We start from the raw sequence: 22,910 nt of genomic DNA, 5'->3' as shown, positions 1-22,910 counted from the left end.
TTCTGCATTGACTGCTCACATCACAGGCGTCAGCCTCTGGGTAGATGTCACTGGGGCTCAGAAGTTTGCCTGAACCCAGCCTGTCCAGTCTGTCCAGCCTATCCTGTCTGCCTGACACATCTGACCCTTAGGGAGGACTTGCTTCCTCTTGAATGTCTAGTTTTAGGTTGAACAGGTCCTTCCTTTTTCCATGAAGTTCCCTTATTCACTCTGCATTCTGTATGTGTTAGATTCCACACTACTGGGGAAACTTCCACGAGTGCCAAATCATGACCGTCCTCTTTCTGCATTTGTGGGTATCAGTTCAAGGCAGAATAATTCATTCTTCCTCTCCTCCTCTGCACCATAAAACAATTCCAAACCTTAAACATGAAGGGAGATCCTACCTGGGGACCTAAAAAACCCTTTGGTTCCTTTCTTGACATTATATCTTTCCTGCACATCACCTAACTTCCAGATCCACCCACTATGTCATCCCCACACCTCTTTCCCATAGTCCCTTTTCTCCTTTCTCCTTTTCTAAGTTTTATTTTTGTTTTTCCCAGTCCTGGGCTTGAGTTCAGGGCCTAAGCACTGTCCTTAGACTTTCTCAAGGCTAGAGCTCTACCACTTGAGCCTCAGCACCACTTCTGGCTTTTTTCTATGTATGTGGTACTGAGGAATCGAACCTGGGTCTTCATGCATGCAAGGCAAGCACTCTACCACTAGGTTAGTAGTGGTAGACTAGAAACATATGCCCATTTTTTTAAAAAGGAAGACAGGTTCATATTTTTTCTCTTTACTGCTATACCAACACATATTCCTTCATTTATGAGCCACTGAATCCTTTCCCAATGACCTACAGTACCAGTCCAGGGAAAATAAAAGCATTTTTTGTTTTGTAGCTCTAAGAATTGAACATGACATGAATGAGGACTCGCTTGCTCATGAATAAGACTCTTTTGGAGTCTTTCTGGACTGTTCTCTGACTTTCCTATCACAGAGCTCTTGATTGTCCTGATTAATGATGTATGGTCTGGGTTTGTGGCAGAAATTTGTAAACACGCCACACAGAGATCGTGGAAGAAAAATGAGAATCACCACAAGTCCAGCAAAGCCCAGAGAACTGGGATGTGGGATCTTCAGAGAGCTGAAGATGCTGCAGAAGAAGAGATTGTTGAGTTGTGCCTAGAAACTTGTTCGGCAGATGACAGTGCTGTTTCAGAAGATACCCCAATGCTCCTGAAAATCCCCTTCTATTCTGCTGCAGAAGTGAGGGGCATTGTTTGACCCACCCATCTTTGCCCACTATGACATGCTGCCCCACCCAGACAGCAAGGACAGGTCCTGCTTCATGTGGAGAACTCAATCAACAAGGCTAGGCCTTTTCTGAAAGTGCTGGCATTCAACTGGAAATCTCTGTTGAGAACAGAAGAAATCTCAGTTGGGAAAAGAAAGGTGAGCTCAGAGGGGACCCTCCCAGCCTTAGATGCCACCTAGAAGATGTTACCTAGAAGAGCTGTTCTTTGCCCTTTCCTCCTCCTACCACACTGGAGAGGCTCCCACCTGTACAGCTGCATTAGTACACTCTTATAGCAGTACAGAGTGCATTGCACTGATTCTCAGCAGAGGCTCACGTCCCCAGGGGCTGATCCACAGTCAGTAGGGGTGTAGTTAGAACATCTCTGTCAGACATCCCAGGGAGGTAGGTATTTCTGGTGGAGAGCCACGGATGAAGAACATATCTTCACATTGCACAGTTCTCCCTCTCTGTCAAACGATCTGCCATGAGCGCTTCTCATTATAATTATTCACGTAAAGTATTTCCTTTACTTCCTAAAAGATTTGCATTTTCGTAAGTTTTGATCATAACATTTAAAATTAAAATATAACCGGGCATGATGGCTCATATCTGTAATCCTAGCTACTCAGAAGGCTGCGATCTAAGGATTGAGGTTCAAAGCCAGCCTTGGCACTAAAGTCCCAGACTCTTATCTCCAATTAATCACCAGAAAACTGGAAGTGGCACAGTGGCTCAAGGGGTTGGGCGGTAGCCTTGAGCTGAAGAGCTCAGGGACAACACCCAGGACCAGAGTTCAAGCCCCACAACCAAAAAAAAATGCAATTTTTAATAAAATGTAAATAAAATGAAGTTATTTAGCACAAAACACAGTGGAAATCAGTTGATCCTGGAAAATGAAGTAGAACTGGCCAGGCCCATCAATGACAGGTGGTGGGTGAATGAGTTATCCTGTCCCTGGCTTAGTAATGAAATCAGTTTTCCTGTAGGTACAAGATGATGGAGATACCAAACTTAGTGATCACAAAACAGAACCTTGACTACCTAAACTCAGACCTTGAAAATGACCTGCAGAGACTAGATGAGGCAAATCAGATTCTTCTTAGAAAAATTCAAGAGAAAGAAGAAACCATTGAAAGGTTGGGAAAACCTCACCTCAATGCCTCTTGGGAATAGAAAATGGGGGCTTACTTCCTGGATGACAAATCTCGAATGTGATTTAAATCCTGAAACTTGGGCTGTGCTGCTGTCAAAGGCTTTACCTACACTGCTTTGCAATAAGTTGCCACATTCAGTTGACATGTTATTGCTGTTGCACTAAGTCACTCACCTCCTTAGGAAGTAGCCCTTTTTTTTGCCAGTCCTGGGCTTGAGCTCAGGGCCAGAGCACTGTCCTTGGACTTTCTCAAGGCTAGAGCTCTACCATTTGAGCCTCAGGACCACTTCCAGCTTTTTTCTATGTATGTGGTACTGAGGAATTGAACCCTGGTCTTTGTGCATGCCAAACTCCCGGCCCCCAGGAAGTAGCCTTTTAAAGCCAGGGCCCTAGCAGCCTCATCACTGAGCAAAACCCAGGTGACATTGTTTTTCAGTCTGGAAAGAGATATCACCCTGTCTGTAAGAAGAACCAAAGAGAAGGAAGAGATGGAACAGATCCTGTCTGACAAGGAGGATACCCTGAGGGGCCTGGAACTAGAAATTGCCAAGCTGGTAAAGAACCTTCCAGAAGCAGAAATCTGGGCTTTCACTTTCCTGGGGGACCATCTGTGCACACTTGTCTATGTGTCTGTAGAGAATTCACAGCTGTTTGGGGGCATGACCAGAGGAAGAAGCTCAGCCTGGGGCTGGGCTTGGGCTCTGCCTGGTACCACAGTCTTTAAGAATTATCTCCATAGACCATGGGTGTGTGTGTGTGTGTGTGTGTGTGTGTGTGTGTGTGTGTGTGTGTGTGTGTGTATGTGCGTTATACATGTATGTATAACTGATCACATTTGCCCCTTTACTTCCTCCTCCTCACAGGACAAAAAGAACAAGATCCTAGCCAGGAATTTGGGGGAACTTCAGAAGAAGGTAAGGGGAGCATAGGTCTTGAATTCCCTGGATCCCTAGTACATTATCTTCACAGGAGAAAGCCTGGGGAAGGGGTCTGGAGCATGCAAGGGAGACCTGGGGATACTGAGACACAAAGCCAAACCTTGAAATGGGCTCAACAGCGTTTCCTGAACTCTCCAGTCATGAAGGCGACAAGGGACAACCAGAAAGATCTGTGTGCTCACTTCCCTCTTGCCTTCGGAATCCTCTGACAGACACTAAACGGAGCCTGTTGTGAGGAAATTATGGGGGATGGCAAGAGGAGTAAAGGATCACAAAGGCAGAAAAGATTTGTTCCCCTTCCCACACACTCAACTCGGTCTCTCATCCTCCTTTGTGCTCATGGGCTGTTTTCCTGGCCTGGGGAACAGAAAGGGATGTCCAGCTAGCACGGGGCCAAGACGCTTGGGCAGGTACAGGAGACTGTTTCCCATCTTGCTGACACCAGGACCTGAGAATCGAAGAGTAGAAGTGGGCTGTGGCTCTGTGGCCTGTGCCCTTGAGGCTGTCACTGTCCCAGGCCTTTATGTTTGTATCTCATTCTAAATTCATATTTTTGACAATGGTGTTTCAGGACTCAAAGAGATTTAAGAATGCTGTCCTCTGTAAGGGAGCTCTGAAGCAGAGTGTAGTAGAACTGAAGGTGAGTAAAACAGCAAGCCTGAGGATTTTCTGGGATTTGCGTTCTGGCTTCTAGACTTGCTCTTGAGGTTCTCCCAGGCGAGTGTATCAGAGGTGACTCTGTTCCCTCTACCTCATTCCACGGCCAGCAGACATCCCGACACCACAGATCTCTCTAGAGAACAGCAGAGATGTCTGCAAGGCCACCAGGTGCATGGAGGTGTATCAGAGGAGGAAACACGAGGTCTTCCCTCCACAAGTCTGTGCTCTAAAGGAGGATGCACAAATACAGATATTTTGGTGGAAAGAAGATAGGAACACCTACCATTATATAAGCTTATTCCCAAGATCTCCAATCTTGGCTTGCAGGTCAAGCAAGTTTTGTTAAACTGTTTTCCTCTAGTAGATGGTAAAGCAATGGAGAGCATGAAATTTTGAATCTATGTTATTTACACTTCAGTGTGTAAAACAGACTGGCAGAGAGAAGATGCCCAAAATATAGGTTAAATAAATAAAATGGAGTCCAGCAGGAGCAAAACTCTGCACGTGTAGGTTATACAGTAGGTGTGGCAGTCTGGCCAAGCCCCTGTTCCCATGCTTGACTCTAAAAGAGAAGTGAGGTCTCTTTTTGTCCATGTGTGATTTGGAGGGCATGTCATGTTCTGCAGAATGAATAACAGAAAAAGACTGCTGAGGAATGGAGATTGGCTCACTGGTCAGTCGGGGTACTGAGGTTTACACTCCGAGATTAATGAAGCCATGCCGTTTACGTCCCTGGTTTTGTGTCTGGGCTGTGAACTGCAGGTGGTAATTGTGTCCACACAAGACTAGGTTTATGCGTTCCTCAACACAAGACTACTGTTGTCATCCTGGTTTCTATTGGTTTGGGGAGGATGGCTAGGACATATTTTGCTTTGCACAGAGAATGTTATTAACTTTCTGCTAACACATCTTCCCCAGGTACGACTACAAAAGTCCACAGAATCCTGCACACAGCAAGAGAAGGAAATGGTCAAGGTAGTCTTTCAGCCAAGGGTGTAGCTGGGTTATAAATAGGAAGAACCCCAGAGTCTAAAACCAGAACCACTTTGAGACATGTGAGGGGGAGCAAAATTACCTGACAAATGAATGTTTGATTCAAACACTGGTGAAGAATAAGAAACATCTATTGGAACAACTGGTCTGGGCGTGACATGGGGCTCACATGTCTGTGATTCTAGCTACCTCGCCTGAATGGCAGAGATAATGAGGACTGTAGCTCGAGTCCACCTGAAGCAAAAAAGAAAGACCGTTCAAACAACGAACGGTGCATAGTGCCTACCCGAGGAATGGGTAGGATTCCCGTCCTAGCTGGTGAGCCTGGGCAAATGTATAGGATCCTATCCCAAAAGTAAAGGGCCGGAAGGGCCTAACAAGCACGAGGCTCTGAGTCAAAACCAAGGACTACCAGAAAAAGACAAGTGCTTCCATTTCTTAACCATCTTGTCCCAACCCTATACAGAACCTCTGTCTATAATATCCCTTGGCATTCCTCGGAGGGACACAGCAGGGCCTGTATATAAGGTTTTCTTTGCTCACAGTTAGGCCCTGAATGAATGACATCATTGCCTGTGGTGGCTGTTTCTCCTTCAGCACATGGTTGCTAGGTAACCAGCCAAATGTCCAGTGTGCCGGGTATGTTCCAGGAACAGCCTGGCTTAGCTCTGACTTAACTCCTGAGGTTCGTTAATTTCCTTTTCTTTCTAGCTAGAGAGTGACTACCAATCTATGTTTCAGCTCTGTGAGGATCAGACCCACTACATAAAGGTACAGTGCTTCTGGGGTAAGTCAGATGAGAGAACCTCCCCCACCCTCACCCCTCGGTCAGGGGATCCATGACTTCCCAGAGCCTGACCCCTGCCTCATATCAACAGCACGGATGACAGAGTAGATAGTGTCCAAGACAGTCTTTCCAGTTACTCAGCGAGGCTCAGAGGAGTCGGTAACATGTTCTGGGGGACACATCTGGAGTCTGTTGGAGCTGGGGCTTGAGTACTAGCAGGCCTAAGGCTCCTTCTGCTCCTTTGTATCTACCCTCTTCCTTAGGCTCTCACAACTCTTTCTGAGAACAGCCCCCAACCCCTGGCCTACCTGTGCATGTAGCACTTGGATGCTTAGAAATTAGTAAAATACTGAAATTATTGTTTATGACATCTTCCTCCTCCTCCCTTGGGAAGAAATATCAGGAAATTCTGAGGCAGATGGAAAAGGAAAGGGGTGTGCTACTGCTGGAGAAAGAAATGTAAGTTTGGGGAAGCACCCTCCTGGAGGCCTGGCGGGGTGGGATGGGGGTGTCCTCGGCTGCCCCTACACCACGTTTCAGGCTGAAAACTCACCCGGATCCAAGTTTTTCTCTTGCTAGCCTCAGTGGCTTGTGTCTCTTTTTAATGTTTTTTTTTTCCTTCATTCTTAGTGGACTCAAATTCCCCCAAATAGACTCAAGCTACATTCACAGAAGAAAGTCATTGTGAAAAGGACACCGGATAGGTCTCTCCATCCATGCTGTCCCCTCCTCTAAGATGTGCTGAAACCCCCAGACCAGCCAGAGATGCATGCCATTCTAATTACACTCTAGATCTACAGACTTGCATATCTGTACACTGAATTTTATCCATTAGCTTTGCTAGATTCACGTATTGGAATTTAATCTTTGAAGGAGAGTTGCGGCCTGCCTTTCCAAATTTTGTTTTTGTTTCTCACTTGATACACGATCCATGACTGTGTAACAGGGACGAGGTAGACACACATTACTGCACATAGGGTCACGTGCTGGAATGTTACAAGAAACAGACCTGGCGTGTCTCTCTCTTGAGCACATCTTCTACCAGATCTACACTCCTCTATTTAAAGTTTCTGTCGGTTTACTTTGTGTGGGTCTGTCGAGATGGTCGTGTGTCTTCTGTCCATAGTTGATAGGCCCTGAGCGGCAGTCTTTCTCACACAGCAGGGCCTTACTCCTCTGGTCTCTGTTCCATTCTGTTCTTGGTAGGACTGAGATATGAACTAAGAGCTCTGCACTTTCCAGGCAAATATTCTCATTTGAGCCCTGCCCTTTTGGTTTCCATTGCTTTTCCAGTGGTGTCTTGCTTTTTGCCTGGGCAGGCCCAGGGTGACAGATGCGTGCCAACATGCCCAGCTTTTTTGTGTGCAGATAGGTCTTGGGAACTTTATGCACAGGCTGACTGGAATCACGAGCCTCTTGATTTCTGTCTCCTGAATAGCTGGGATTATATGGATGAACCACCAGGCTCAGCTTCTGCTCAACTCTTTAGGCACCTCTGTTTTCTGGACATCTTTCTGTAGGAGAGGAGTGCTGCCACAGAGACACTTTGCGCTCACTTCTGTGTAGCCCCTTCTGCCCTTCAATTTTTCTCCTAAGCCTCAGTTGCTCTGGTACTGTGAACTCCATCCTCTATCTCCCCAGCCAGTGGTGCGGCCATTTCCAGCTTAGAGCCTCAAGTCCAGAAACTGCCCAAGTCCTCAGAGGGCTGCCTTGCCTGCATTAGGAACCTGTCTCATAGGTTTCGCTCCACCCAAGAAGCCCTTTGTAGCCCTTTGGCGCTTCTGACTCCTTCCTCAGTGCAGTCAGAACATGGCTATCTGTTTTTTCCAGGTGTCCAGTTGCTTTTGGAAGTGGGCTAGCCTGGCAGAGAGTGCTTTGTCATGAAAGAACCAAGAGGCTATGCTGCTTCTCTCTCTCCCTTACTTGATGATTATAAAAAGAAAGTTCATGGGAATGCTGGATATACTTTTACTAGGTATGGCTCTCTGGAAGGAATCATCTCCAAACTCAACAAAGGAGAACAAACAGGCAGATTCTGGAGCAAACACTTAAGAAAGGGTTCTCGCCTGGGTTTTATAGCTGCTGGGCAGGGATGGTTTACCCAGGGAAGCTAGCACACCAAGAGAACTAGAAATATAAACAAGAATTCAGGGAAGCCAAAGCTGCTAGAAAGAAATAGAAAACCTGGCTGGGAGTTTGGCCTAGAGGTAGAGTGCTTGCCTAGCATGCACAAAGACCTGGGTTCGACTCCTCAGTACCACATATACATAGAAAACACCAGAAATGGAGCTGTGGCTCAGGTGGTAGAGCTCTAGCCTTGAGAAAGCCCAAGGACAGTGCTCAGGCCCTGAGTTCAAAGCCCAGGACTGGCAAAAAAGAAAGTAGAAAACCTGTTCAGGGAGTTCCAAAATCTGTACCTGATGTTAGATTCAGCATAAAGTCAGTGTCCTGGAGGCAGTCGAGAGTCAGATCGTGCCTTAGGTCCTTAGCTGGGCTGCTCACTGACTGCTCTGAGCACCTGTGATTTTAAAGTCAGCCAGGGACTTGGGTAGATTGTCTTTTTCGTAAGAATGACAACATCTTTCTAGTTCTCTATATGCTGAGCAATTATGAATTTTGATGTCAATCATGGTGAATGTTACCAGGAATTTAAGAAATAAATCCTAGGCACCCACCTTTCGGCCATGCATGGTGATACATGCCCATACTGCACAGGAAGCTGAAGCAGGAAGGTCAGGAAGTTTGAGGCTATCCTGGGCTACACAGTAAAATCTTGTTTTTCGTTTTTTGCGTTTTGTTTTTTTTAATCTGGGTGTCAGTAGCTAAAGTCTACAATCCCAGGTACTCAGGTAGTGGAAGTCTGAATGATCCTAGAAATAAATCCAGGGATAACTGGGCTGGGTATGGTGGCATGTGCTTACCATTCTAGCTACATGGGAAGCATAAACAGGTAGATTGTGGTCCAGCCCATCAGGGCATATGCGAAAGCCTACTTGAAAATAACTAAAGCAACAAAAGCACTGGGAAAGTGCTTGAGTGATAAAGCAGCTGCCTAGTAAGTCCAACCCTGAGCTCAACCCTCTAGTATCACCACGTAACCAAGGATGTTTCCTCAGCTTCTCAGGCCGAGTTACTAATTCTTGGCTCTGATCTTTTCTACCAGGTCCAAAGCCCAAAATAACTCTTCCCAAATAGTGAAACCTGGGTCAATTCTAGTGGAAACCATCCAAAGTAACATGGTAAGACTCCTCTGTCCAAATGTGTTTTCCTCAATCCCTTCTCCTCCTGGCTTCTCTCTGCCACCCTTCTTTATAATAATCCTGGGTTAGGATCCTGGGTTGCTCCAAACTATGGCAGGCAGGAAAAGGCTAAGCCACACCTCAAACCCAGGCAGCCTGATCCTCCTCTCAACCTCCCTGCTGTACTGCCTCTCTGTCAGAGCCTGGAGAGTGAGCATCAGCTTTTATTTCTTCCCACAGGAAAGAGCTATCATTAAGAAACAGCAGAAAATCTTTTGGTGCAGGTAAGTGTCATGCTCTCGCTCTGCAGGTGACCTAACACGGGCCAAGGTCATAGGGACACCAGAACTACACTAGAGTTACACAGTTACATAGTGGAGCAATTAGTTGCTACTTCTGTGAAGTCTAGGGTGGAAGTTGATGGGTTGCAGTTTTTATTTTGTGTATGCACGCACACGTGTGTGTGTGTGTGTGTGTGTGTGTGTGTATGTGTGTGTGTGTGCGCATGCGCATGCATGCATGCATGCATGCACATGCCTGGGCACTGTCCCTTAATAGTTTTGCACTCTAACGCTCACACCACAGCTTTACTTCTGGTGGAGATCAGAGTCTCATGGAGTTTCTGTCTGGGCTTTGAACCGTGATCCTCAGATCTCAGTCACCAGAGTAGCTACAATTATAGGCATGAGCCACCACGCAATTTCCAGTCTCACAATCCTTCATTATAGTGATTTCAGACCCTTAGCCTGGTAGCTTCTCAGAAAGAGAGTATAGGGCACATGGTTATTATGGGTTCTTTTATGCAGACTGGGTAATTTTAGAAAAAGAAATCATTTGAGTTCTGTTAATTTGTCAAATGAGAAGACTGATCCTGAAGTGATTATGTAGAACTTTCGCAAAAACTTATGTTGTTTCTTAGACCAGTTGCTAGGGTAGATTTTCTTTTTCTGGATGCACATGAGTAAACACATTCTATTGTTCGACTTGGTTTCTTTGAGCACTTGATGCTTAGAAATAGCCAGTCAGGACTTTGCACTCATGTTGATACCAGAGATGGCTAAATCTCATTTCACATTTCAGAAATGCTTGTTGTTATGGAAGACCTGAAAAAGGCCACCATTATTGGGATAAAAGTGATAACCACCGGAAGTCCTGCCTCACACCCAGAAAGTTCCCTTACTTGAACCTCCAGCTTTTCCAAATGGACATCTATTCTGTTGGAGAACACAGAAGTCAGGAGGGCTGGGCTCAGTTCCTCACTACCACATCACTCTTTCTAGGGCTCACCGGCCCCTTCACCTTCTGTAGGCCCGTCCCCTTTTCCTAAGGTTTCACCTGAGGCAAGCAACTCACCATTTGAGTGTTGGGGCTCACCGCCATTGCTTGACCCTTGGATAGTCCTTTCCCCAAGGTGCTGATAAGTGTCTCTCTGCAGGCAGTTCCAGTGTCTTGTCTTCGTGATCTTGATCTCCATTAGGCTGCTGGGCTATGTGGTTTTCCACCTGCAGAACATAAATCCGGATTTTCTCACTGATGCCCTGCCCATGGTGATGAGCAGGCGCAGTCTGAAGAGGCTGAGGGACATCTTACTTCCCTTCCTTACTCTGGAGGTGGAAGACGTTCTGCCACACTAGTCTGGGGTGCAGTGGGGGTGCTTAACACTTCATCTGAAGAGACAGGCCACAGCTATGACCCTGCTTGAGGCAAGGGGCAGGAAGAAGGCAGAGCCCTGGATTGAGAGCTGCTCCTTGGCATCTGAACTTTTCAGTCTTTCCTTGCTCAATCTCTTTCAAATAAAGAATAGTCTGACCAGAGCCCACTGTGTTGGTCTGTGAGTCCTGGGGCCTTACAAAATACTTAAAAGTTCTGCCATGTTCTGTTTGAGACAAGATGATGACAGTCCGTAAGGACTTCCATTGTCTGGTTCCTAGTTAAAGAAAAATGTATGCGCTTAGGCTGATTTTACAGAGGGGTTTCATTGTGACATTCTACACATGCATAAATATACTTTGATCAGGTGCATCCTCCATATCAAGCCACTCTTCCCAAAACATTCTGCATCTACAATCAAGTCACCTTATTCAGATATTTTAGACCTAGATTCCACATATGTAGGAAAATATACAATAGTTGTTTTTCTGAGCTTAGTTTATCTCAACATGATCATTTCCAATTCTATATTCCTGCAAGTGATAAAATTTCATTTTTTTCTGGCTGCATACAATTCCATTGTCTATATACTACTTATTTTCTTTATCCATTTATTGACTGTTGGGCACCTAGGCTGACTGTGAATATTGCTGCAATAAACATGGTTATAAGGGGCTGGGCGTGGTGGCTCATGCCTCTAATCCTAGCTACTCAGGAAGCTGAGATCTGAGGATCAAGGTCCAAAGCCAGCCCAGGTACAAAAGGACCTGAGACCCTTATCTCCAATTAACCTCTAGAAAACGGGAAGTGTCCCACCAAAAAACAACTTTGTCTTCATCTAATGTTAGCTCTGTGCTATAACGTGGCATGGTAAAATAAAGGCCTTCATGCTTTAGTTGCTGAAAATGCACACAGCTTTCTCTGATCCAGAATGAACTTCCAAAGTCCTTCTAGCTCACAAGACATAGCGTCTAGGTTGTGTAGGGTCTTAGCCTTCCCTGGGCACCCATGCAGCTGAACAGAATGCTGCAGTGATGTCTGAGGGCAGAGTCTGGAAGTCCTATGTCTTTTAATAGCCTCTAAGGTTCCACTGGCTATTCAAGCAGAGGCATCACAAAGAAATCCACCAAGATTCCCAGTTCTTTGAATATGAACTATTATGAGGCTTAGAAAAGGGTAGTTTTGTTTTATGGTGCTCAGAATCAATCCTGGGGCCTGGCACATACTAAGCCACCACTGTGCCATGCACCCTTCCAACATGCTCCCTTCCAACATATACCCTAATCCATTTCTCCTGTGTGTTTTTTTGTTTTTCTTTGTTTTTGCCAGTCCTGGGGCTTGGAATTAGGGCCTGAGCACTGTCTTTGAGCCTTCTCAAGGGTAGTGCTCTACCGCTTGAGCCACAGCACCACTTCCGGCTTTTTCTGTGAATTTGGTACCAAGGAATTGAACCCAGGGCTTCACGCACACTAAACAAGCACTCTACCACTAGACCCTACTCCCAGACCCTTGTGTTTTGTATTTATACAGATTAAACAATGTGCAACATGGAATGTTCCACTATTTTTGATGCTTCCTTTTTTTTTTCTATTTCAAAGTCTTTAGCTCTATTAAAAAATGTTCAGGTCTATCCTTAGTGACCCACAGCACTTATAGAATCAAATAGAATGGTGGGTGCAGAGGCACTTCTGGTGGCTTTTAGCGTGAAATCTCCTTAGGCCCTGCAATTTTTGTTGACCTGAATAGCTGGCTATCCTTCCTCTAAAGAAGTTAATAGTGTTCTCCCCAAGGAAGCAGTTGCAACTGCAAGGTCTCAGAGTACTCTGGAGAGGAAGTTCTTTGAGTTAATTAAATTGATTAGGTACTCTGTCTTCTAGCCTCTCTTAAAACTTAATTACCTGCTGACAATTCTGGACTGTTCCCGTATCGAGATGAAGATCAGTTTCCTTGACAGAGGAGATGAGGTGAAACAGTACTCGTATCTATCAGTGTTATACTCAGGGCCCTGTAAGGTGGTCTATACCTTCATTCTCCTTCCACACACATTAAAATGTTAACAAATTGCATTTCTACCTTTTTTTTCAATCCCTACTGTTATCTTGAGGAAAAAAAGAAAAAGCAGTAAACAAGGAGCTGAGTTGGGCCTGGCCCTGGTTCTTCTGTTATCAGTCTGAGATTATATAAGCCTTAGACCATTCTTGTTGGTTTCTGGGAGAATTCTAGGTCTTCCATTCTTGATTGTATGCCCCAGTCCATCCAGACCCTGGGGTGACTCAGTTACCTTATGCAGGTCTTCCAGACTCACCAGGCAGTCTCAGCTGTTTCCTGGGGGATCTCTCCGGGAGACTGGGAGTATGTCCTACCTCTTCCTTGTGGGAAGTCTCAGTCTTACTGTCTTTGGAATAATGATATTTCTTACGAATGGATTGAGTTGATCTGACAGGCTTTGTTCAGCAATGTTTCCAGGGTGCCTATTATATGTCTCACTTCCACCACTGCAGAGGTAGGGAGAGGGAGTGGCAGTTAGGGGGGGGGATAGGAACAACTGAATAATTAGCAGGTAATGCTCTCAAGTAGACCCAGTTACAATATCAAGTTAGAGATAACTCGAAAGCTTCTCTGAGGTATAAACTCTGGCTTCATGGGAGCTCACAGTTCCCTTTACAATAATTGATCATCTGTTGTATTGCAAAAATTGTATCAGCTTGCTCCACAAGGCCTCCACTTCATAGTTGGGTGAACTGCCTGAAATATGTAGTTGGTCATCAGCAGTAGCTGACAGGCTCAAACAGGCTCAGCTCACCCAGGGAGTCCATCATTCAGGCTCAGCTCCATCTTTCATGGTCATAGGGAATGAAGACACAGATGTCATAGTCAATTGCAATGTCAGCCATCAGTTAGCAGAAACACTGAATCCGTGATCTGTTACTTTTCCATCACTCATTTTCCTTCTTTCTGTGCTATTTGTTTCAGGAGAGTGAGGGAACTCATAATCATTCCACTTACTGCCTTACATTTTACTCAGGAGCTCAATTATTTCCTAGCTTAAATGTCTTAGGTACATGTTTTACTAAGGCATCACAAGCCATTTACACCTTAGTGTGAGTAATAAGCAGAAGATCTGGGATTGGTAGGGTCACCTAAAGATAGGTAAGGGCACTGGACCCAGGAACAAACAGGGAAGAGAAAATCATCTCAAAAGTAATCATCTGACTCCATCATAGAATGAAAAACTCTAAACATAACTAAAAGGTTCAACACAACCACAATAACACACACACACACACACACACACACACACACACACACACACAAAGATGACCACTGTCTTGGAAGGGTAACTATGTCCTAGTTACAATTTTTAGTATTTCACGATTTGTTTAGACTAATAAAAAACATCCTGACAAAAGAGGCCCCAATTACATTCATTCTACATTTACTTTGGCATCTTTAGTCTTGACTTCTGCCCACACTTGCTTCCATTCACCTCACTTTGGTAAGAACAAAATAGGCTCCTTCCATTATGTGGGGAGTATGGAAATCATGCTACAGCAACAACTTAAAAAGGCCTCACCTCCCAATTCTGCCACACTGAGAAGAGGGTTTCAAAATAAGAATTTTACAGAACCATTCCATCGGTTGCAGCCGTCCCAGCCTAGGCCCCAGAGCCTGTGAAAATATTACCTCCCAGGCATCATTGCAGATGTAGTGAAGTATTCTGAGTGGGAGATTCTCCTGGATTTTCCAGAAAGGGGAGCCTTGTAATCCTAGGATCATTATAACAGAGAGAGGAAAGGAGCAGAGTTGGGGGAGACACAGGATAAAGCAGAGGTGGTGTGAGATAAGCGCTGGCTTTGGAGATGGGAGCAGGACAAGGACCAACCAATATGGAAAGCTGGAAAAGCACCACCTGATTCCGCATTTGCATCACCCTGCTCCAAAGTGCTTCCTGCTCCTATTGCATCCAGTGAGAACCACTGTCTGTCAAGGTGGGGGGGACAGGCGTGGGGGTGGGCAGGGAGTAATAATTATTTCTAAAATATCATTCCAGTCTTACTAATATTACTGTTCACAATTATTCTACCCTTGAATCATTTAAAATACAATGTAGCTTATGTCCATACTAATTCTAGAATCATGGAGTTCTTTGAAAGCCCAGTAAAGCGCATGGTTGTCTTCCCAAAACATGAACCCAAAGACATAGGCACAATATTTTTCATATAATTATAAAAACTTTATAGGTAGATAAATTGTGGGTGGATTCTCTTATGAAGTCATTATCTCACACAGACCCCACTGACTTGTGTATACTTACAACAGAGGCTGTGACTAAAATATCTGAGAGGGTTAGATGGGAAACCAGGGACCCAGGAAGGTCTAGGCCACAGGACACTGGTGGCCTCGTGGGTAAAAACAAGTAAATCTCTCTTCTTCACTCCTACAACTCCCAGTCCTACCTCATAGACATCTACCAGCTTTACTGTGTGATTTCAGCCCCAGGAGAAATTTTTGCATACAAGGTATGTATAGACTCTTCATCTGGCACACACCCTCAATCCCCACTGGTTTTCCAGTATTAAAGTGTGCAGAACTGATGGACAGGAAGCCAGAGAGTGAGGTGCGTGGCAAGGCACCCATTTTCCCACTATGTCCTCCTCCTCCCTGGCACAAAGCCTACTCATGGGGTGGGTCCCTGACTTGGATACAACTCGTCCTTATTTTCAGATTAACCCACATCCTGTCAAGCCCAGACCTGACCTCCTTATTTGTTCTCAACAAATCTTAGTAGACTTTTCTCTTTCCTTCTATGCAGCCACTTGGGAATGGCACACACGATCTGGGTCCCATGCCCTGAGTGGAACTAAGACTAATGGCTACCACTAGTGGACGGGCTGCTCTTCCACATGAATGTGTTCTTTCCCCGGGGATGAGTAGCAAGGGAATATTACATACCTTGGCTGAATATGTGCAAGTGATATTTCAACAGGGAGGCTGTTCCAGAAGCCTTCACGTCACACAGACAAGACCACACAACTTTCAACCAGGGAAGAGGTCCTGTCTCCTGAGACACAAGTGAAAAACAAGGCTGATGTATACGTGTCCTTTTAAATGAAGAATGAGATAATTTTTACTTATCTAATGTTAAAATTTAAAAAGGCAACACTACTTGGAATGAACTGAAACTAACATACATACATACATACATACATACATACATACATACATGTACATATAACTGTGTGGCCTGGCCCCACCTTCTGCTCTGCTTTCGTCTTACCCTGACTTTTCTAGGGCTTTCAGTCTCTCCTGCCATAGAGCTTTGCATGGATTGTTTTTTTCTGCCTGGCTAGAGCTCCAGCTCTCTCTTGACTACTCAATTCCTGGACATCTCTTTAGGCAGCCTCCTCAGACCATTTCTTCACGCATACCTCTTGGGAGCCAGGCCAGGTTCCTTTCGGTGTTTGGAGGCCACATTCCTTTCCCTGTGGTTCTCAGGCTAGGAAGTGATAAGTGATTCTGGTCTCTTTTGTGTGATTACATCACTAATCCTTCTCCTGACAGGCAGCACAGGTTCAAAGAGAGCAGTTAGTGCTGACTTTTCATATCCAGTGCCTACAAAAGGGCCTTGTATCAGCAGAGTTCAAGAAAAAATTTACAATTAAAGAACTACTGGGATTATCATAACCTTTTCTTTTTCTGTGCTTTCTTGTATTTTTCAAATCATAACAATCATGTGATACTTTAATTTAAAATAAAAGACTTTCTGAAGCTGCAGTTATTCTCTACAGAGCTTGCTGCTTTTGGCTCTGTGACCTATTCCTCTGTATGCTACTGTTAGGGTTGGAGCATGAATACATGGTATTGTCTGAAGTTCTGCCCAGATTGGAGTTATTCCTCCCTGTTCTCACTATGGGCTTGCTCACTGCAGAGCAATAGCTAGGGAACCTGCTGCTGTCTCTCCTGCTCTCAGGGATGTCACCTTGTGGCCCTTATAGTTCCCAAATGACCCTCTGACAAAGCAACCGATCCAGCCTGTCTTGCCAGCTAATGACAAGTCTGTAGAACTTCACTGAATGCAGGTCCTGCTTTGATGTCGGAGATGTCTCTTGACGTGGATCATTGCATCACACTTTTTTTCAACACTCTTATAGTCAGAGAGCTGAAGTCACTGTGATGTTTGCCTGTGGAGTCAAATATAAGCTTTCTCAGACAGCAATTACAGGGCTTCAGCTTGAGACCCAAGCTCTTGCTTTCTTTGTACAAAATGATAGAATAAATGCAATGTCTGAAGTTAAGTGAAAGGGATTTCTCCACATGGCATGTAAGGTGGCATGTAAGATATTTTTAAAATTTCTGTAGTCAAGCTAAAAAAATCTTGTCAGTATGAAAACATTTTACCAGCCTCCACAACATTCACCTACACATTGCAATGTTATAGGGTAATTTGTCATTTCAATCCTCCTTGGATTGAGCTGGGGATAAGGAAACATGGGTGATGCATCTGAATCTCTTCAGAGCTCCTTAGGTGCAAAAATGCATTGTTCTGCTGGGTCAAACAAATATCTTCACTTCTTAGGTTCTCACTTTTCCCAGGCCTTGAATTCTCATTGACAAAATTTCAGCACAATGCCTTGTTTTTCTGAGTTCCTTAGATATGTTGGCGAGAACAATATTTTGATGACAATTCCAGGGAGATGGTGGGTGATGAGGGACTATGATCCATATAATGGTATCTCTGCTAGGATGGATCAGCAGTAGGGGAGTTGCATTTATCTGCTGCTCAGATGAAAAGCTGATTATCCAACCCAGGGCAGATGAAGTAGAAGCATCTTGGAGATTAGGCTGGCTCCCCGTGGCCTACATTTCAGAGGGATGCTGTCATTGGTTTCATGCTCATTTTTTTTTTCTGTGGGTGGCCTTTCTCTCCTACAGTTAGTCTTAGGACTGAAATGAAGGCCAAATCTATCTTGGGGAAAGTTGAGTGTACAAATTTAGCTGAGAACAAAGAATGTTAGCATCAGTGGCCCTGTGGCATGTGCTTTTCGATAACTTTGCTGTTCTTAGGGACAAATGAGTAGAGTGATCTAGGTTGTTAAGGTGCTTTGGACTGAGCTACATAACTGGGAAGTGAGATGAAGTCCTGGGTTCTGTCTAGAATGGTTTGTTTCTGTGAGTGGTAGAGGCAGCCCTTCTCTGGGAGAAGCCCATTTCCTAGCCCTGCTCCTGGCTCCATGAATTTCCTGTTGCTACTTCCTCATACTCCCTAGGCTTTATTGCCAGCTCCTAGTTGCTGTAGCAGGTCTCTGCCATTTAACTATACAGTTCATAAATTCAGTGTGTCTTGAAGAGCTAGGACTTGATGTTAGAAAGACCTGTATCTTTCACTTTTTAAGAGAAAGCCATTAGCTGTTGGCTATGTCACCTTTGGCTTTCATTTGCAGTAGGTCATTGTCACAGGACAGAGAAACTTTCCTACTGGACACATCTGAGTTCAAAGTTTGGCTTCCACTTTTCCGTCACTACTCCTTCTAGGAAGGGGATGGCTTTTGTCTTTCAAGAAAAGCTAAGGACTCAGGAGTCTCTTAATAAAGCCGTTGGAATAATACTTAAAATTTTCATCATATACTAATTTTTAAGACTAATACCGTATTATTTTGCTGGTGTACCTGAAGAGATTCCTACAAAGATTACAATCTAGTTAGAGGCTGGGAGTGGTGGTATGCACCTGTAATATAGTGCTCTGAAGGCTGAGACAGCCATGGAACTAGCTTTGACTCGAGGCAAGGCTGTCTCCAAGCAACAAGACCCCCCACCAAAAGAAAACTTAAACAAGTAAAATAAAACTCAAGCCCTGAAAAACCACAGCTCCCAGAGCTTGCTCGCTCGGCTCCTGAGTTTGGGAGCTGCTTCACTCCTGGAGAGCTTCTGAGGCCATTTCAGGTGTGGGACTTGTCCCTCTCCAGGGTAGTCTTTCAGGCGAGGAGAGGAGGCGCGGGGGGATGGCTCACGCCTCCAGTAAAGGCGGCTGGACCTCTGGGAGCCTGTTTCCTGCTGCGGAAGAGTTTACACAGGGTGGATGTGAGATGGAGAACACGATGTGAATGAATGTGAGAGTAAGCCAGAGTTTGTACAAACTGCGTCTCCAGGACCACGCGCGGGGACGCTGCCGCCTCTGCACTCGACAGCAGCCCCTTCTGCGGGCGGTCAGCCCGCTCGGGACAGGCGGGCTGGGGCCGTGCCTCCCTCCCCGCCCTCCTCCTGGGAAGGGTCCCAGGCCCCGCACCACGAGCCCGGGGGGCGACGCCGTGCGCGCGGAGGCCCCGAGGCCGCTCCTCCCGCGTGGGCGCCCGGGCCCCGGGTCGTCGACTGCCGCGCGGCCTTCGCTTCTCACCTCAGCCGGGGCGCGGCGGGGCGGCGGGGACCCCGGCCGCTCAGCGCCCGCTGGACCCACGAGGGGAGCCGGGGTCCCGCCGCGACCTCGGGAGGGCGCGGTCTGCAGCGCCCGCGAACGGGCAAATTACCGGCGTGGCGCCGGGACCGAGTCATTACCCCGGCTGGGACCCGGACCCCGGCCCACCACCTCCGTCCCGTCCGCCGGCCGTGCGCGGCCGCCCAGCACCTGCGGCCGCCGCCTCCAGCTGAGGAAGCCGCTGGGCATCTTCATTGGCCAAGAGACCTGCCAATCCACCCGCGGCGCACCGCCCCCAAACAGCGGCGCGTGCTGGGGGCGGGGCCTCGCGCCGGGGCGGGGCCTCGCGCCGGGGGCGGGGCCTCGGCGGGGCAGGCGCCGCGGCCCCGCGCCGGGCTCGCTCCTCAGGCTGGCGCGCGGCGTCCTGAGCGGGGGAGGTGGCCGCACCTGGTCAGGTAACGCGAGCCCGTCCTCCTTCGGACCTCCGGTCCAACCTCGCGACCGCAGGCCGCCCGCTTGGCCGCCCCCGGCGGCGGCGGCAGGGTCAGGGTCAGGGTGCCGGTCAGGTCGGCCCCGCGGCTGCCTCAGCGTCTGCCCTCCGCGTCGCCTTCTCCGGTTCTGCCGCGCCGCTCTGGAGGCCGTGCGGCGGGGGCGGGGGCTGGGGGGCGGCCGGCGCCCCGCGGACCCCCGGGGGCCCCCCGCGCCCAGCCCCGGCCGCCCCGCGGCCCGCTCCGCAGGGTGCGTCCGCAGGCTCCATCTCATCCCAGCTTGGCACCGCGAAGGTGGAGGCGGGGTGGGGAGGAGAGTGCTGGAGGGGTCTCTGGGGGGCCCTGGAGGGGGGTGTGCCGGACGGGGGGGGGCCCTGGGAGGGGGTGCCGGACGGGGGAGGGGCTGGGGGCTCTGGGAGGGCTGTGCCGGACGGGGGGTCCTGGGGGGGTGCCGGATCAGGGGGGGCCCTGGGGGGGTGCCGGATCGGTGGGGGGGCTGGGGGCCCTGGGGGGGGTGCCGGACGGCGGGGGGGGGGGCTGGGGGGCTGTGCCGGACTGGGGGCCCGGGGGGGGATGCCGGACGGCGGGGGGGGGGGCTGGGGGCCCTGGGGGGCTGTGCCGGACGTGGGGGGGGCGGCGTACAGCGAAGCGTTAGGCGGGGGAGTTGGGGTGAGAACGGGAGCTGTGTCAGGATTGTGTTGGCAGCAGCTAGAAGCCTCGCGGTTGTTACTTTGTGCTTCATTTCTAAGTGACATTCGTGTCACAGATTTCCTTTTACATCATTATCGTCATCTTCGGGCTGCCATCACCAGGAACCGCCTGTCTCTCCTTCCATCCGAGGAGCTCCAGAACTTGAAAGGCACCGTGTTCAGACTGGGGGGTGCAGGGCCCGCCGCTCAGGGGGCAGCCAGCATGTGTGGCGGTGGTGGTGGGGCCTAGTCTCATTTGCAGTTGAGATTGCCCAAAGAAGCCTCCGAGCACACCCCCCCACACACACACACACACTTTTCCCAGTCCTGGAGCTTGGGCTCAGGGCCTGAGCACTGTCCTTGGGCTTTCTCAAGGCTAGAGCTCTACCACTTGAGCCTCAGCACCACTTCCAGCTTTCTCTATGTGTGTGGTACCAAGGACTGCCGGGTCTTTGTGCATGCTAGGCAAGCACTCTACCACTAGGCCAAACTCAAGGCCCCCATCCCCCCTTTTTAGAATAACTGTACATACACACTTTGGCTTTCTGACTCTCTGGGTGTTTTACGTTGGCGTTTACACAGTCCTGGTGAGCCACATGCAGAAGGCAGAACCTCTGGTAGAGGCCTGTGAAGTATGAATGTTTCAGTCATAAAATACCTGGACCCAAACCTTTAAGAGACCATGTTGAACAGAGTGCATCTTTCTGCTTTTCTCCCTTTGTAGTTCCAGTGGTATCGTGTTTGCAGCATGGGATGTGTGTCTTTATAGGCCGTACTGCTTTAGAGTATCTAAGTTCCTGAGGGGGAACTTATTTGCTGTTGTCTACACAGGGTAGCATCTTATAGTTACTTCACTGTAACTTCAGCAGCCATTATTACCCAGCTGTTTCCAGAGCTTTGACGCACAGTCTTTTGGATCTGAGACTTACTAATCCAATGTATACCAAATTAACTGTCTATGTGGAAGATGTTGTTTCAAAGGTATTTAAAGGTGTCCCAGGTTGCCATGACCAGAACTCTTTCACTTGACTGTATTAGGATGTAGTAGCAGGACCAGAAAAATAAAATGTCCTTAGATATACTGCACAAACTAAGGAAGTGGTTGTCATGTGGGAAGGAAACAATGGCCAAACGTTGAGAGGCAGTATATCATAAAGGCTTACTCATAAATCTGTCAGATATAGGTTCAAATCCTGGGGCAGCCACTTGTTAGCTGAGTCATCGTCTTAAGCTGCAATTTGTCATTTGTAGGATGATGTTACATACTTCGTAGGAGAAGTTGTAGGATTAAATGAAATAATATATAGCAACTCCTGGTATTAACTGCCGTTAATAATACAGGCCAACAAAGACCCTGGCCAACAAAGATCCTTTCTACACTGCATCATTTTCAGAGCTGAGAGAACATATTCCCTGGGGAGTGGTGCTTTTTAGGTTCCTCATAGGACTGCATCTTAAAAGGGACCAATAATTCACGTTATTTGTGTTTGTCTCATCAGCCTTTGCTGGTGCTTAACAAGCTTTTGGTTGAGGTACACTGGACATGAGGCTCCAGAGGCTTCTAGGCCTCTTAGCCTGGCTCCGGTTGTTTCTTTCTTGCTGACTGTGCACTGCATTGACTTGGTACGATGTACTTTTTACATAATTAGTGAATGCATTTGCTCCTGCCAGGGGAAGCCAGGCAACTTTTCTTTAAAAGTTGATGGGAACTGAAGAGACTATAACTGACCAGCATAGCCTAACCTGGATTTTACAGTATTTTTCTTTTCTAAGAATAGTATATATCTATTCAAGTGGGATTCAAATAAGAAAGAACCACTGAATATCACTGTGGTTCAATTCATTCAAAAAGGGAGATAGACAGTTCTGTCTGCTTTGGGAAGATACTTCGAAATGTAGAGTATATTGCCAACTATATTAACATTGTATGGGATAGAAATCTAGAAGATAGGATTCAAAGCAGAATTTTGTATTTGGGGCTCACATAATTAAGCTTATTTTAGTGAGGAAACTGAACCTGACTTCAAAGACTTTTAAGGTTACTTTCTTATTTTCGGTCTCTGCCTCTCAGAATCTCTTTTGCTTGTGTGTCTACTTCTACTTTTCTTTTCCTTATTCTTTCTTTTCTGTCATGGGCCCTGTCTTCTTGGCACCTTCTTAAGCTCTGGACTTACATCCTTCCAGCTCTGTAATCCAAAGGAACCTCTCTTCTTTAGCTCTAAAGTCCTGGGGAAAAATTGGGATTGAGGAAGCCTTGGTCACTTGTTAGTCTATCTGAACAAAGTGCTTTGGCTAAAGTGATGAGGTTCTGTAGGCGTTATGGTATGTGAAGGTAAGATTCATATTCTTGTCTTCTGCTATATCCAAATATAAAATTGGTGGAAATATCCAAAAAGAAAAGGGTATAGGAACAGGCCGGACTGTGATGTGACTGTTGTAAACACTACTGATGGAAGACAGTGAAACATTTCTCATACCTTGTGAAACATGCTTTCAAGTCTACTTTTTGGTTATTGTATGAGGCTTGTGCGTGACATCTCAGGCTATGACATATTTCAGATGATATTCCCTTTAATGTTCATTACTAAAACTCTGCTGTGTGTGTGAAACGTTAGTGAGTC

General features: G+C 47.0%; 1 protein-coding gene across 8 annotated transcripts in view; it reads left to right on the top strand.

Moving 5' to 3' along the window:
* The first annotated feature begins 1,330 nt into the window (after positions 1–1,330).
* The window catches only part of LOC150046688 (transmembrane and coiled-coil domain-containing protein 5B-like), a 38,666-nt gene continuing 17,086 nt past the window's right edge, over positions 1,331–22,910 (top strand). For 2 of the 8 annotated variants that reach the window (XR_016532631.1, XR_016532632.1), the window contains exons 1-10: positions 1,331–1,437; positions 2,269–2,418; positions 2,872–2,989; positions 3,299–3,349; positions 3,945–4,013; positions 4,952–5,008; positions 5,738–5,797; positions 6,208–6,272; positions 8,977–9,052; positions 9,293–9,336. Coding sequence is in view for 4 of the 8 variants with exons in the window: in XM_090318650.1 (XP_090174776.1) it covers positions 2,276–2,418; positions 2,872–2,989; positions 3,299–3,349; positions 3,945–4,013; positions 4,952–5,008; positions 5,738–5,797; positions 6,208–6,272; positions 8,977–9,052; positions 9,293–9,336; positions 10,133–10,379 (930 nt within the window). In the remaining 4 variants the exon portion in view is untranslated. Of the gene's footprint in view, positions 1,438–2,268; positions 2,419–2,871; positions 2,990–3,298; positions 3,350–3,944; positions 4,014–4,951; positions 5,009–5,737; positions 5,814–6,207; positions 6,273–7,643; positions 7,789–8,976; positions 9,053–9,292; positions 9,337–10,132; positions 10,454–10,487; positions 10,772–22,910 lie in introns of those variants that run through there. The other 6 variants (XR_016532633.1, XR_016532634.1, XM_090318651.1 and 3 more) reach the window with 6 other exon arrangements.

The sequence above is a fragment of the Megascapheus bottae genome, chromosome 25, assembly GCF_031878675.1.
Source record: "Megascapheus bottae isolate mThoBot1 chromosome 25, mThoBot2.hap1, whole genome shotgun sequence".
Taxonomy (NCBI): Eukaryota; Metazoa; Chordata; class Mammalia; order Rodentia; family Geomyidae; genus Megascapheus; species Megascapheus bottae.
This window is presented reverse-complemented; position numbering and strand designations above follow the sequence as displayed.